The sequence below is a fragment of the Pocillopora damicornis genome, chromosome 10 (assembly GCF_964200805.1).
Source record: "Pocillopora damicornis chromosome 10, jaPocDami1.2, whole genome shotgun sequence".
NCBI lineage: Eukaryota > Metazoa > Cnidaria > Anthozoa > Scleractinia > Pocilloporidae > Pocillopora > Pocillopora damicornis.
Window position 1 is genome coordinate 575,869 of NC_142679.1, and position 14,875 is coordinate 590,743.

The 14,875-nt window shown below is 36.3% G+C and overlaps 3 protein-coding genes across 6 annotated transcripts; 1 reads left to right on the forward strand and 2 right to left on the reverse strand.

The window, feature by feature from the left end:
• Positions 1-355: 355 nt before the first annotated feature.
• On the forward strand, positions 356-14,873 carry LOC113666300 (uncharacterized). Of its 4 annotated transcripts, none has more exons than XR_016180376.1 (4): positions 356-609; positions 901-1,075; positions 9,959-10,100; positions 10,749-11,109. XR_016180376.1 is itself a non-coding variant. In XM_089184714.1 (4 exons), exons 3-4 carry the CDS (start codon positions 14,015-14,017, stop codon positions 14,739-14,741), a joined length of 192 nt encoding a protein of 63 aa, XP_089040840.1. In that variant the 5' UTR covers positions 13,044-13,122; positions 13,219-13,335; positions 13,975-14,014; the 3' UTR covers positions 14,742-14,873. The 4 variants fall into 4 exon arrangements, 3 of the variants coding, with proteins under 3 accessions (XP_027037867.2, XP_089040840.1, XP_089040839.1); XM_089184714.1 differs by lacking the exons at positions 356-609; positions 901-1,075; positions 9,959-10,100; positions 10,749-11,109 and adding exons at positions 13,044-13,122; positions 13,219-13,335; positions 13,975-14,057; positions 14,593-14,873; XM_027182066.2 differs by lacking the exons at positions 9,959-10,100; positions 10,749-11,109 and adding an exon at positions 14,593-14,873.
• On the reverse strand, positions 2,906-6,551 carry LOC113666297 (carbohydrate sulfotransferase 11). Its single transcript, XM_027182064.2, has 3 exons — positions 6,335-6,551; positions 5,423-5,463; positions 2,906-5,202 (listed from the first exon to the last, which is right to left on the reverse strand). The coding sequence occupies exons 1-3, from the start codon at positions 6,438-6,440 to the stop codon at positions 4,324-4,326; spliced, it is 1,026 nt and encodes a 341-aa protein (XP_027037865.2). The 5' UTR covers positions 6,441-6,551; the 3' UTR covers positions 2,906-4,323.
• On the reverse strand, positions 7,584-11,922 carry LOC113666298 (uncharacterized). The gene is made up of 4 exons (XM_027182065.2): positions 11,816-11,922; positions 11,461-11,608; positions 9,074-9,297; positions 7,584-8,799 (listed from the first exon to the last, which is right to left on the reverse strand). The coding sequence occupies exons 2-4, from the start codon at positions 11,513-11,515 to the stop codon at positions 8,521-8,523; spliced, it is 558 nt and encodes a 185-aa protein (XP_027037866.2). The 5' UTR covers positions 11,516-11,608; positions 11,816-11,922; the 3' UTR covers positions 7,584-8,520.
• Positions 14,874-14,875: the final 2 nt, after the last annotated feature.

A 14,875-nucleotide genomic window follows, 5' to 3' on the forward strand; every position in this document is an offset into this window, starting at 1 on the left:
TGCATATTCCAAAACATACGAGTCACATTTGATTTTATTAACACAAAAGCCCCTATAATGAATTGTACACACTTAGTGAAGGTATCATACGTGAGCAAACGTGATTATCCAGCCTAAGCGATCCGTATAAACGGAAGTAGATTGATATGAACAAAAAAAAGAAACGTGGGTGATGCAATAACGATGGCCCGAGTGAAAGCTTGTTGTTATTTTGCATCTTGATGCTTTCCGTGTTCCAAATTTTTTTGCCTTTGTTTCAAAGTTATTCTTATAGATGACGGTAACCAAGAAAAAAAAAAGAAAAACCAGGAATGAATATTACTTTAACTGCAATGTGGTTACAACGGTGCTGCTCGTAATATAAGTTTGTGGTACGGACTGTCAAGAGTTATTTTTGACGAGAAATATGCCACTGACTAACAATCTATCAGCTTCTTAAAGTTTACCACGTGCATAGCAGGTGAACTTTGGACTTGGGCAAGTGAATGAAAATTACATAACTATTCCATGCCTTCTATATTTGGAGTCGAGTGCGTGTTGGTTCTTTTACAGCACCTCACTCTCCAGAAATGTTTCCCAAAATGTTATGTGTCTTCGGAGTGTCTTCAGGTAATCCTGCCTTCTAACTATTTCACATCGAACTGCGGTGACGTGCGCTTCAAAGCTCACAGTTCTGATATGCTTGAGAGTGACCCATAATTCAAATAGCAGAGCTTAATAATATTATCACATATTGCTTATTTCTTAACGATATTTGCGAGTACTAATTTACACAATTTTTGTGATTTCAAAACTTTGTGGAATTTGATACACGCGAAGAAAAGAGTGTGCAAAGTTCATACACGCGAAATGTAATACTATACTGCAAGAGATTATAATCTATTGAATATTGTTTAACAGAACAATTATGGTAATTTTAAAAAAAGTTCCGGCCGAGTGAAATCCGCGTGTTTTGAAATTTTTGGATCCAAACCCCTCTCGCTCGAACCTAGGGTGCTTGCTCAAGGGGCGACTTCGAACCATCATATCATCGAGCTGGAGAGGTACTTGTCGAAAACGAGTTTACCGTGTGAAGGTGAGAGTGATCTTCGTAGTAACAAATATATGATTTTCAAATATTCACAGTCGTTCAGTTAATTAACTGCGTGTCTATTTACTCCTGAAGTTATTCAAAAAAAACGTTAACTTCTTAATTCTATCGCCAAAACCTTTTATAAACCTGGGCGAGGGAACAAACTAGATAAAGAGCACGTGGAAGTTAACATCAACAATTTCCAGATCAAGATTTTGTGTATTTTATATTGTTATCTTTGTTAGATGCTGTCCAATAAAAACTTCCAAAAGATTGTTCAGTCTTTCAGAGTCGTGAAATGCTTTAGTCTTGCGTTGGCACGAATGTTGAGTTCTGAAATAATAATAAAATGATCGACCTAATTTACTTGAACACATTTGTTCCTTATTCATCCCCACGCGGGTTGCGGATTTGTGGATGTGTTACTCTGAGTATGCTCCTTCCCCTGACTGATACAACCGTAGCGCTTCAATGGCGAAGAAGCAAAATGATGGTCACAAACTGGAATTCGGTTTCGCATCGGACCAACTTTTGCAGTAGAAGACTGTCACAGGTACATATAATGGTACGCAGGCAAGGTGTATATTTATTAAAGAGATCAACTAATGATATTTTTTTTGTTTTCATTTTCTAATTCATTCGATTAAACACCTGTGACAGCTTGAGTTCCAATATATGCTTGTATTTTAAGAAACAATTTTATTCAATATTTCTTCTAAATTCGTATGCCCTTAAAATTAATATTGAGGCATGGAATTCGAAGAGCCTCAGCCGATGTCGGCCGAACCGAAGCACTAATTTTTCTGTTGTTTAAAAGCTATCAAACGGCAATTTCCGAAGTAATTAAATCCAAATGAAAAGCCAGCATTTTTTGGAGATTAACAAGAAGCATTCAGTACCCTTACCTGGCATTGGCAACTCGATGCAGAAGAGCAAATAAATTATTCAATGTCACATTGAAATGAAGCGCCGAAACAATATCGTTGATATCAATGCTTTCTCATGCTACAAAATGTGCACAACACTGACCTACCAAATAAATGCCAAATTGTTTATTCACTTGGTACATAGCTTAGTCGCTGTTTCTAAAATTGTCATTAATGTTAAGATAATATAATAATTGAATAATGTTAAATTCTTGCATTACTCTTGGATAAATTTAGAGTGTTTTTTTTAGTTAAAATTTTCACAAAATTAAGAGCTCAGTCATCAGATCATAGCTCTATATTAATAACAATTAAACAAAAGAAATAATGAACATATAACCAAAATCTAAATCTGTGTATTTGCATGCATGAACATAATAATAATATTTCCTTTTTAATCATTCTTTGGTTCTGCCGAAAAAAGCCGAAAAATACACCTGAACTATGTTATGTATGTATGTTTTTAGTCATCTTTGTTTGTGATCTGAATACATCAACCATTTATGGTATAAGCCTATGATAATTCCTAAGTAATGAATAATATTAATGATATAGATGTTGATAATTACAACTTTTTTAAATTCTGATGGTAATAGTAATAGAGACAGCAATAATGATAATAATATTAATAATAATATGGATAGATATCAATATTTATTTGACATTTTAATACTAATGATTACCATAGTAACACTTCGATTCTGCATTAATTTGGAAAAAACACACCAAATACTCAATAATAATTATAATTATGAAAATATTAGTTATTTAGAATATATAAATACAATAATTATAATGAGATGACAATAATGATGATGATAATGCCAGTGATTATAATAGTGCCTGTGGTATTTTTTCTGATGGCAAGGGTTTTCAAACTGGCTTTCGATTCAATGAGCTGTTAATAGATACAGTCACTACTTTATTTTCAATGTAAAATTTTTTAGTTGTATGCGTGTTGTAAAGAGTACTTTTATTTAACGAAATCATAAATTTCCACCGGTTACAAGCGAACTTAATGAATGGTCGGCCGAATAAATATCCCGAAAAATAAAATGAACTTAAACAACCAGGAAGTCGATGTATTTAGCGATAATGCCCAGGAAAGAAGTACTTCTTATCGGATAACATTTATATCCATAGCAAAGGATCATCTTTTTTTGGAAATCATGGAGACTTCTATTTCTAAAGGATCAAATTTCAAAAAATCCTATTTGTTTCAAAGGGATCAAGTATCGTTTCGATTTCTGAATTCCTAAAGTAATTTACCATAGTTGTATTTCGAGAGGAAGTTTTTTCGTTTCGAAGGTGTCCTATTTTGCTCTCAGTGGATCTCATTTTGTTTCAAAGTTATTAAAATATTTTTAAATGTCCAAAAGTAGTTTACTTCGATGTCTAGAAGATGTTATTTTGTTTCGGAAAGGATCCTATTTTGTTTCGGAAAGGATCCTATTTTGTTTCGAATGGATCTCATTTGGTTTCATGGTAAAAATGTTTTTTTTGATTTTGCCACACTTGTCGCGCCACAATGGCCCTGGTAAACTGAGATACCCGAACAAAAACGGCTGGTTTAAATACTTGTGCCAGCTTATGCTACATATGCCATTGTGGCTGCCGACTTTTTGTCTTCTTCACCATACCGAACAATGCTCTGCATGCGGTAGGCTGTTTTTGAAAAGAATGAAAACTTAAGACTGCTTTGATTGCAAAAATTGTGGTAAGAAATCTATTTTTAAAAATTTCAGAAGAAGTTGAATTCGCCAGAGTGCTGCTCACTCGTTCATCATCAAAATTCTTTTAAATTCGATTCATCATAGAAATCGATTTTTGAATCGAGATGCACCGGACCGCATTTAGAGAGACTGGCTCATTGGGTCTACTCACCCCCGACCATCTATCTTAAGTTTATCACTAAGTGCGACAGGTGTTATTACAAAGTATGACAGCATGGTTTACCACTTGCTATTAGAAAGAGCGACAGCTCTTCTGTTACACAGTGCGACAGCTTTTTTATTTTTCAATAAAAAGTGCAGCATCAGCATCTACTTTGGATTATAATTATGTTTCGCTGCAATTACAGCCAAAAGATGTTTATGTGAACATGTTGCATAGGAAGTTGGATTTCCAAAAGACCTCTTCCACAGCTTTTATTATCATTATCATTACTACTATAAATATCGGCGATTGGTCCCTTAATCAAAGCCAGAAAATGAAGTTCAGCTCAGTCTCACACCAGCTTTTATCACAGAAGAAATCTATAGAATTTTGACCCGACCTGTAGAGTTTTCCAATGCTGAATTGAGTATAATTTACTTTGTGGTACACTCAAACACCGATATTCGAAGACTGATTTAGTAAATGCTTCACAGGACCAAGAAATTCATACCCGAAAAGTTTATAGTCATCTCGATATAACTCTGCAAGCCTTACTACGTCTTCATGGGGAACTTGAGAATAATAATGTTCCATATCACGTGAGCCAGTGGCATTGTGTATCGGCGGGAAATTTACATAGTCGTCAATTCCCGCCATTTTTAACACAAGGGTGGCGTCTTCTGCCAAGGTCTCTAAATTACCGATGACATCGTAATCAATGAAACAAGGATGGCACAGGTCTTTAAATTGCCGCCAGTGTGGGTTGCGCGGTATGTCTGCGGAGTAATACCGGATGAACTCAGGAAAACTCACATTGTTATCTTTATCAAATGATGGCTTCCGCGAAAACACCTTCATATCCTGCCCATACTCGACAGAATTCTCAGAACGAAGGCTATTTACGATCATTTTTCGAATATTTTTACTAAAGTCACGATTCTTCCCGATGAACTTGTCTTTGTAAGCAGAAAGGATCCGATGCAGTGGCTCCCGAACAAACATAAACTTGAAATAGTTCTTAAGTCGATGTGACTGTCCTTCCTCACTGTATTCGCCAAGGCGACGCCATAACCTTGCTTGGTGAACATATATTCCTTGTTTGAGTCCCTGAAGATCTGCCAACACCCTTTTCCACGTTGTGGAAGCCACTTTCGGAATGGAACAGAAAATGATTTTATGTGTATCTTCCACGATCACAAATCTAAGTTCTTGATCGGTTAGTCTTCTGTTGGATGAATGTTTCTGGCAGTAATTTTTTATTGATCGTTTTCTAGCTTCCTGAGTTTCGCGAAGCGTTCGTGATATTGATTTCCACCCATCAAACGTTTCCTGCAATGGGATAAACTAACCTACATTAATTTTGTTGCTTGGCTTGCTTGTGTATCATATTTTATTATAATATTACGAAATGGGTTCGTTCCTCTTGACCGGAGCAACCCACTTAACCAGAGCAACCCATGGCTAAAAACTAATTTAAGATGTGAACATCAAATGTTTCAAAGACGAAATCTTTGTTCTTGCACATCCATTTTAAAGATGAACCACCTACCTTTAGTCCCCTAGAAACTGATACTATCCGTGGTATTATGACTGGAGATAAAAAAAGAGAGAGAATTTGTTCATTAGTAGTTGTACACGTCTTAAGTTGTTTAGTTCCCAAAGGAATTTATTGATATATGACAGAATTGATACTTTGAATGATGCGAACAGTGAATTGTTGAACATCAGCAGTTATGAATATATTGTCATCATTGCTCAGTGGACACTTGGTCCGCAGCAAATAAGGATCAAGTTTTTATAAGGTAACCTTTATACAAGTTTATTCATAGTTCGTAATTGTCTCTCTTTTTTAATTTTGAGTTTTGAAAGAAGATCTCAATGAAGTTGACGGTTAGCTGTAAAACGGCAAAAAAAAATTAGCCTTAAGGAGTAAAAATGGCCAACATTTTAACCGTTAGTAGGAAGAGCCTTCACCCCATTGAGAACCTCTTGAAAGCCGAGTAAAAGAGGTTCCTCTTTTATGTGGTCACTGCGGGGAGTTTGTATCTACTTTTAAGAGTATAGCATCGTTTGCTGTAAAGGAAATGTGTGCTTTGAGAGGTCGGAGTGTTAAAAGAAAAAACAGGAGATGAAAGGAATAAAATTCAAATTGATCCACTCCTTTAGAACACGCTCAGATTTACCACGAGGTGGCGACTACTTACCCCCGATTGTATCTTCATATAGATGTCAGTAGTTACCCTCAGGCTTGTTATTAGCATTTTCCCAACAACAGTAAACCATATGTTTTCTTGATTAGCAAAAGAGAAAAACTTGAACTTAGACGTTCTTTATTGAGTCTTTGGGTCAACAGAGTTGGGATATCGGCTAAAAATTGGGTTCCAACCTTTTTTAAAGAAGCCATAATGTAATGATTTCAAGTACACGAAGACTGTTTAAGATTAGCTAAGGTATTTCTTACCAAATTGTCCACCTCTTTGATCGAAGATCGTCACAGAACTCCAGTAAAATACTAAAGTTAGAGTAGGTACGAGGAGAAAGACAAAGACTGATTTCGACTTCATCATAGAAATCACTGAAACAAAAGCTCAAAAGTGGTTTTTCCGTAAGTTTAAACTCAAGATCCTAATGAAGAAACTTGTCTCAGGCGGATGATTTTGATTTGCATCATCGGAGTTTTCGGAGAAATACTGCCAAAGGGAAAAGGCCGTCTTGTTGCTAGGTAACTGACACAATTATAACACAACCTACAAATTAAAAGGCACCATCTTCCTTGAAAACAAAACGTATTGGTCAATATCTCATTAACAGCTGTTGACACACCTCATTTATTCCGTAAAACCAACCGCCCACGTGGGGCTCATAAATTGTTTTCGCCATAATCTGCTAAAGCTATTAACACATAAAGTTACATACATTGTTATCAGTTAAGATTAGCTTTACCAGAATATGCATGAACTGTATGCTCACAGAGGTTGTGCTAGTTGTGACATGGTTTGGCGTCATTTGATTGCACACTTAGATAAAAGTAGTTGAACAAATGAAAAAAAAAAGAGGGGAAAGCCACAAAATGTTAATTTAGTTATTGTTTGAGAGTCTCTTGGAAAAAATTGCCTTAAAACATTCTCTGATTTTGTGGGAATTTGCTCAACAGCTGAGTTATCTGGGAGACGGTTTAGAATAGGAAGCGCTTTAACCACTCACAATTTGCTGGTTGGACATTGCAAAAACATGGCAGTATAATTTATATATAATTTCCAAAAAGTGTTTTTTAAAAACTACTCGTTAACCCCTGCGGTTAGGCATTATGCAGCTGTAAATGTAAATCCCCATTCCCCCTCCTCACTCAAGCTCAAACATGTGGGCCTTTTTTGGAGATTAAGTGACTAACTAACAGCTTTATTTGGCCCAAGCAGGTCGATGATGGACGCGTTTTGGCAAACCTGGGTATATGGTATAACCTGTCTATACAATTAAGTTGGCATGTGGTGTATCGATAGGATTCGTTTATAGGAAGGCAATTTAGAACTCAAGATGGTGCCCCTTGTTCCCAAAAGGATCTGTTGGTAGTTTGATGTGCACGTGTGAGATGGCGGGAATACATATGACAAATTTTTTTTCCTTTCTATTATTGCTGACAGAGCGCCTGCATTAGTTCCTGGCATTCAACATGATTTTAAACACAGGAGTCGATAAAAGATTTAAAACTGTTTGGTACTAGGCCACATTTATTCAAGTTTCTTTTTTCTGTTAGCAATGCGAGAATCGAAAGAATTAATCCCGTTTCTCTTTATCCACTAGTAAGCATTAACGTTTGAACTAAGTGTATATATATTTATCTAGAGGATTTATCATGGCCAGAGTTATGTTTCAAATTTTTTTTATCTTATACGTAAAAAGAAAAACCTGCAACAAAATTAAAAAAATATTAGTTATAAACTTGAAAAAAGAAAAATACTGCAGATGTAACTCAATAATCTTGACAACGAGACAATTACCCACAAAAATGCAGATTTACTCGTCCAGGGTGCAAATCTAATTGTAATAAGTGCGAGTGCATTTTTCAGTTGCTCCTCGTGCAATTTAGAGCTATGAAAATGTTTTCTTTTTTTATCCTAATGTTTTTAAAATTTAAAAGATACAATGAGGCCTTCGTTAAACAATATATTCATCCACCATCCAATGAACGAGTTAATCAATCGATCGATTAATCAATCAATAAATTAATAGACCAATCAATCTATTAATCAATCAATAAATTAATTAATCAAACAATCAATCAAATAATCAATCAATTGATCAATCAATGAATCAGTCAATTTTAGGATATGCAACGAAAAACAAAAAAAAAATTGCAATCGAAATGAACTTAACAAATACCCATAATTGTCCCTAAGTAGTCATCACATGCAAGACATGGAGGAAAACTTACCAGACCTCAAAATTCGTTTATATGATAACAAAGTTGTGAGTCATACCTTTAATTTCTAATGAACTGTCCCTTACAGAAATTCATTGTCAGCAAGATTGTAATATATTCGAATACAGACGAATTTCAGCGCTAAATAGTGATGCACCAATTGCGCTTTGAAACTCTGCAGCAACAATTACACATTAAAATGATCAAACGATGGTTCGGAGAGGCAGTTAGGCTGATTGAAAAAGACTTTCCATGAGGTAGACAAGAAATACGAGAAGAAACCCAAATCGGGACGATCGTGCTTGGTCTGTGCCGCCTGTAGGTGTAATTGTGGCCTTAGTTGTGGATGGGGCAACGGTGGGGTGAGTATTACATACTTCCGTGTCACAGCATTCCACGCTGCAGGATTTGATCTCCGCTAATTGCCCTGCCCTTGCTTTTGCGTCTGCACAAACGTATTGTTGAGTAAGTGAGCAGTTCACAACCGAGGCACTGGAGGAATTCACCTGAACAAAAGAACAGTAGTTATTGCAACACGACCCCTGGAGAAAGGCAAGTGGCTGCTTGTAGAGGTTCGTTAAGGAAAAACGGAATACGCTGCGACGTCAGTGTTGAGTTCTTTTCTTTCGTTTTTGGTATGAAATTTTTGGTAGAAACTTCGAGTTTTACAGTCATAAAATACAACCACCCCATAACGTCAAATTTATATTCTTTTGTTTTTTTTGGCGACAGCTATCTGATTACAGGTTCCTCAAATTACAAATTATCACTTTGATTTACCTTAACACCACAGCCAAAAACAAAGGTCTTGATTCTTTGCCCGAAGGCGAGTGCTTCAATCTGGGCTGTATAGCATGCATCATATGTCCGGTTTTCCCATAGCTGGGTCAGGTTCTCTGGTGGAGGTTGAGCATCACAGTCTACTTCTACCTGTTCGGACGCTTTGTCGCAGACTTTAACAGTCTTTTCATCTGGTATGCATAACTTGCAAGTTATCCCTCGGACTGAAAGAGGAGTTGAAACCGTGATGGTTAGGATATAGTCAGGGTGTTCCAGTGAAGGGAAAGGCAAGGGTCTAAATCTAAAGAATGTGAAATGCATACCGGTACGCATTGCCCACAAATCCTGCACGCTCAAACAAGCCCTATCCCACACCCCAAAGGAGCGCAAAAGCACTAGAGACAAATGCCCCATCTCTAACACCGGATTGTGTTCACGACGAAATGCAGTATATCAGCTCACGTGTTGCAGCTGCGATCAACGATATAGACACGACACGCTTCATCCACGACCGCGTAAAAAAACATCTAAATAATGAAAACTCGTCTATGAAAAAATACATCTATTCCTGCCAGAACAAAGACTACAAAGGCATTGATGTCAAGGTTATTATAAGCGAAAACGACCCGGTTAATCTACGCCTTTATGAAGCGTTTTACATTAGAAAGTGCAAGCTTACATTCAATTCCCGGGAGGAATGTAGTGAATTCGCAGACCTTCTATTGTAGTATTTTATTTTAAAGACCATTCTTTTAGCACTTTTAGAGGTCCTTTGTCTAGAGACAGTCTATCATTGAAGCCTTGTGTTCCATTCACAGTTTATTTCTCTAGCTTTCATACAGAAGTCACATCTTTTACACATTTCACCCTCCACTTTGTTTGCAGATATATAGCGCGCCCGGAACATTTTCCTATCCCTGATGATGCCGTTGATCGGCGAAAGCTTGGATTTTAGATTTTACTTTTTAAACAACAGTTTAAGGCCTCATTAGAACAGTTTTACAAAGTGAAAAGTGTCGCCAAAAAGGTAGGTTCGTCCTTCGTAGAAAATGTTTCAAAATACTGAAGATAGGAATGCTTCGGAAGCTTCACACATATCTAGCAAAGTAATAACTAATTTTTCCTTGCTTTAGAGAAATTTCGATTCAATATAATTTTTTGAGAAACATGATACAGTTTTTCTTATACAGCACCAAAATTTTCAACATGTATACAGTTGTGGATATCAAATGAATGATAAAAGAAAAATATGCGAATTGATTTTGAGAATCTTGACCGTGTTTCATTCTTAGCAAGCGTTAATTTATTATTAAAACATAGATGTTGAACATCACAAATCTCGCCACGAGAACAACGTTGGGCAGCTAGGGAATTTAAAATATTTGTACACATGCGATGCAAAGGATTTCGTTTAAGAAAGTAACGATAAAAGTGAAAGTAAAGGGTTGAACTTCAAGTTTATCATCAGTGAGAATTCAAATCAAATTTCAGGGCGCTCGAGAAGCTTAGAAGGTGCTCCAATCTATATCGGTTAATTTTTGTAAGTTGTGGAACCGTCGACGAATAAATAAATAAATAATTTTCTTGCGGTAGTTTCGGAGATAAAAATAATTGAATTTAGTTTTAACCGTGTCTTTTTCTGAATTTATGATGTTTCTTTACGTTTCGCTAACAGGTGCATAATCACGCAAGTGTATGACTGAAATGGTGTGATCAGCGTGGCGTGAAATTATTGATTTTTGATTGGTGGAGTTTGTGTGGCATGACAACATGTGCCGTAGATGTTGAAGTTTATCACAATTTCCTTTTTTGGCGATGAACATGATCTTTTGTACGATTTTACCAAAATTGTTTCAATTTTTTATCACTATCAAATTGAAACTCGCCTTGGAATAGGATAGTCTTTATCCCGACAAAAAAGCTTTTTTCAAGAGAAAGAACAATTTCTGCGAATGTAGAATGCGACGTATAGTATAATATAAAGCAGTAGCTGTACGAGGGTCGCAATATTGTATAGCTTACGAATAAATGTTTTTCGAAGGACACATTTCGTTACTTTGATTGAAAACAACAGCCTCCCTGAAAAAAAAAACTATGCTTTCTACGGAGGAATTCGCAGAATTCGTATCCCGTTTACTCCACAGCGTCATCTATTAGACTATGAACGTATCCGTTAGTACAGAGACGATTTCCAATTTTCAGGATATTTTTCGCTCCGTAGCCACCAATTCAAATAACCATTCAAAGAAAGAAAAATAGATAGGCCTTATTTCAATCGTCAGCTTAAGTAATCATACTTTTCTTGTAGAGTTTAGGAGGAGTCTAGTGTTGAAGTGCACAAAGGCCTAATACAGCGTAAACGTGTAAATAACATTGGATGAACTCACCTCCTGGCAAAGAGCACAAAATCAAAGCCCCCACAAAGGCGATGGAGTAATTCATGCTGATGATTTAGTAAGGAGACCTTGAAACAGAGATTATGGCAAGCTTTCTTCGCCTAAAAGTGTTGTAATCCACCCTGTAGGTTGTAATGAGCTGAAATATTCAAAATCGAAATAATCTTATGAATAAACAAATTCTTATTGCCCGGATGCACGGTGAATGGCTATGATTCGCTACTCTAAATTTTACTAATGGAGAGAAAAAGAAACATTGATCACGCTGACTGATTAAGAACAAGGGAAACTTTATTAAAAACACCGGTCTTGATGATATTTCACTCAAAATTATCCCCTACCTTACCTTGACTTTCACATAAGAAGTCAAAACTTTGGTAAAAAAGGAAAAGGTTGCTCTTAGTGTGCTATTACACAAATCACATAAACGCAAGTACATTTCGTGACTTATGCGCCTAAATATAAGTGACGTTTTCAAACTTTTCAAAACATCACCAGGACGAGAGAGGGGAGGGGGGTAGAGAGGGGATTCCAGCCTCTTCAAACGTAACTCTCGAGGGTCATAGAGCGAGAGTTTCCCTTGCGTGTTTAAACTGAAAATATCAAAAAAGGTTTGATTCTGCCGGGAAAGCTGTTAGAAATTTGAATGAGGGTACGGTGCTTGGCTTAAAGCAGTCATGAGAGGGTCCCCACTTACCCTTCCCTGTTCAAAACGCTGTTTTACCTTATATGTTTGTTGCTGTTTCACGTCAGTGAACACAATATACTAATATGAATAAGACTTGTCTTGGCTTGACAAAATTTCATGTTTGAGGTTATAAAAAAATCAAAGTGCTCTGTGAGCAAACTCGTGAATTGACATATGATTTTTTAGATTATGTTTAATGTTATCTGGTTTAGGGAATTTTGTGGTTGATTGTCATATCTAGAGTACGAGCAGTAGTTCAGTGTTCGCTAATGTAGCAAAGAAACAAAGTAACGTTGGGATAAGAAGGCATTACAGTTGAAATGATCATGCTATTACATTTGACAAGGGTGGATGATGTCATGTGTTTTAAACGTCTATCATTTTTGTTTCTGGTTCAAAAGAAAAGGTTGAAAGTAAATGTGGGTGAAAAGTAAAATTTACTGTCTTTCATTGTAAATATTAGAAAATCAAGATAATATTGTCTTAATGAAAACATTAAAGATTCCCTCTTTATCAAATGAGACAAACGGGAACGAGTTTTGAGTGATGTAACTAAGCCAAGCCTGCCACCGTCATTTTGGGTCTCCGCCTAGGTAGATTTAAGTCACGTGCTAGGCAACGTATAATCAATAACAAGACAGAATTTCATTTCAGGCCTATTTATCAATTTTGTGGTGTGTAACTTTCGCATTTTAGTACGTTGTATGTATGTTGAATCTTCAAATTGTCTTGAAACTTAAAAGAAAATTGTTCTTTAAAAATTCACTGAAAATCGGTAGCTAAAATTGTTTGTTTAGGTGTTATTTGATTTTCGTGTTAACTTGTAATTTCGTCAGTCGCCGGCATCTTTTGTTGCTTCACACAGGAAAAACACACGCGACGAAACGTAATAATCAATTTTGTCCTCAATCTCACGCCATAACAGAAAAAGCTTTTGAACATCTGTTAACTCCGAGCGCTTCGCAGTAAGTGATATTTTCAATGAATCTTCCGATTGTTTTCAAGTTCAAGGATTTTAAATTACAATTTTATGAAAAACGAAGGTTGTTCTGTTATTTCAGTGTGAATCCTTGAATGCCTGCCAGTCGCTGGCGCCGCTTGTTGAAACTAAAGGAATTTTATGCGATTCAGCATTCAGTTGTGACTGTCAGCGATCTCATACTTCTAGTAACAGCAAGGTTGGATTGATTTTTTTGTTTTATGTTTTTTTTTTGTTTCGTTTGTTAACTTCTGGAGAATAATCCAAAAGTGTGCAGGTAAGTCCATCAGTAAGGTAAATTAGCCCAAACGAACTCTTCACATAAAAGGAAATAATGACAACAGCAACACCTTAAAAAAAAACGAAAACAAAAAAAAGAACAAAACTGCAAAAGAAGCAACTCTCAAACTCTCTTCTTTGTAGCTGAAGCTATGTGTAAACATAGAAAAAGCCTTCATTTTCTTCAATACTCTTAACTTGTCTTCGCGCGCGCGTAAAATTATGCACGCAACGCAATAACACGTAATTTCAATTCATGATGAGCAGTGCATTGTTTCATCATTTGAAGTCTGGCGACTACGGAAAATATGGTGCCAATAGAGACCCCGAGACAATCCGACATTTGGCTTAAAGGACAGCCTTCGTCACATCGTAATCATTTTTGTTAAAGTAGCATAGATCCACGCAGATTCTTGTAGCCTAAACGACAGAAATTACAGTCACTAGAGGCTGTGAGAATTATGACTGTTCTTCGAGACACATTTAGGCGAATGGAAATCACCACGGCTCCCGCTATATACTAACTCCGTTAACGTAATTTTCCGTTATTTTCGGCCAGGATTTGACATCGCATTTAATCAGACATTCGCACTTGCAACATGCTTACAAAGGGACGCTTGCCGCGTTGGAGGGAAGTTCAAGGTAAAATGTCGAGCTTGAATCTCGTAAAGAAGGAGATACCAGGAAACAGGCTAGATCAGGCAAAGTACAATTCAGTAATAACCCCACTGTTAGCATTACTTCTTCGAATGCAAATCAGTTAAGAGATGATCTTAAGAAATAAGTGTAATTTCTGGAGAAAGGAATTAAATGCTCATTGAGAGAAATACTCAGGTTTTTTAAAAAGAATCCGAAAGCGATCGCGATAGTCACAGGTGAGAAAAGGATGTAAATAATGGTGCTAGGTGTTGGTGATTTCACAAGATGTGTGTTTTCTTTCTCTTGCCACCTAGAGTAGCGGACCAAAGCCATTAAATTTTTCATTTCTACATTCTAATCTCCCCCTGAAACTTGTTAATAAAAAATCCTTTGAGTTATTTTTGTTTTCTCTATATGTGTCTCTTACTCACTACCTTGTGTCTCTGTAAAGCAAACGTTAATTTTTTTGCAGGCAGATAAACCTCTATGTTTTTTCCTTGAAACATTAATTTTTACTCACTTATTTTCTTGTAAACAGAGAGCAAACCAGTCCGCTGTCAAGAACATACAGCTCTATTGAACAAGCTGACATCAGTAGAAAGTATCATGAAAGAGAGGCTATTGACATTACCATTCGAAGAACAAGAGATGAAATCAAAGTTAACGGATATTATTGACAGAGAATAGAAAACAACCGCATTAAAAAAAGAAAAACTTGAAATAAAATACCAGGCAGCTGTGGAAGCAAAGCAGTCTGAGGTAAATTCACGGTTATGTGATACTGAGTGTAAGCCCATTGAAGCAGAAATAATAATAATAAT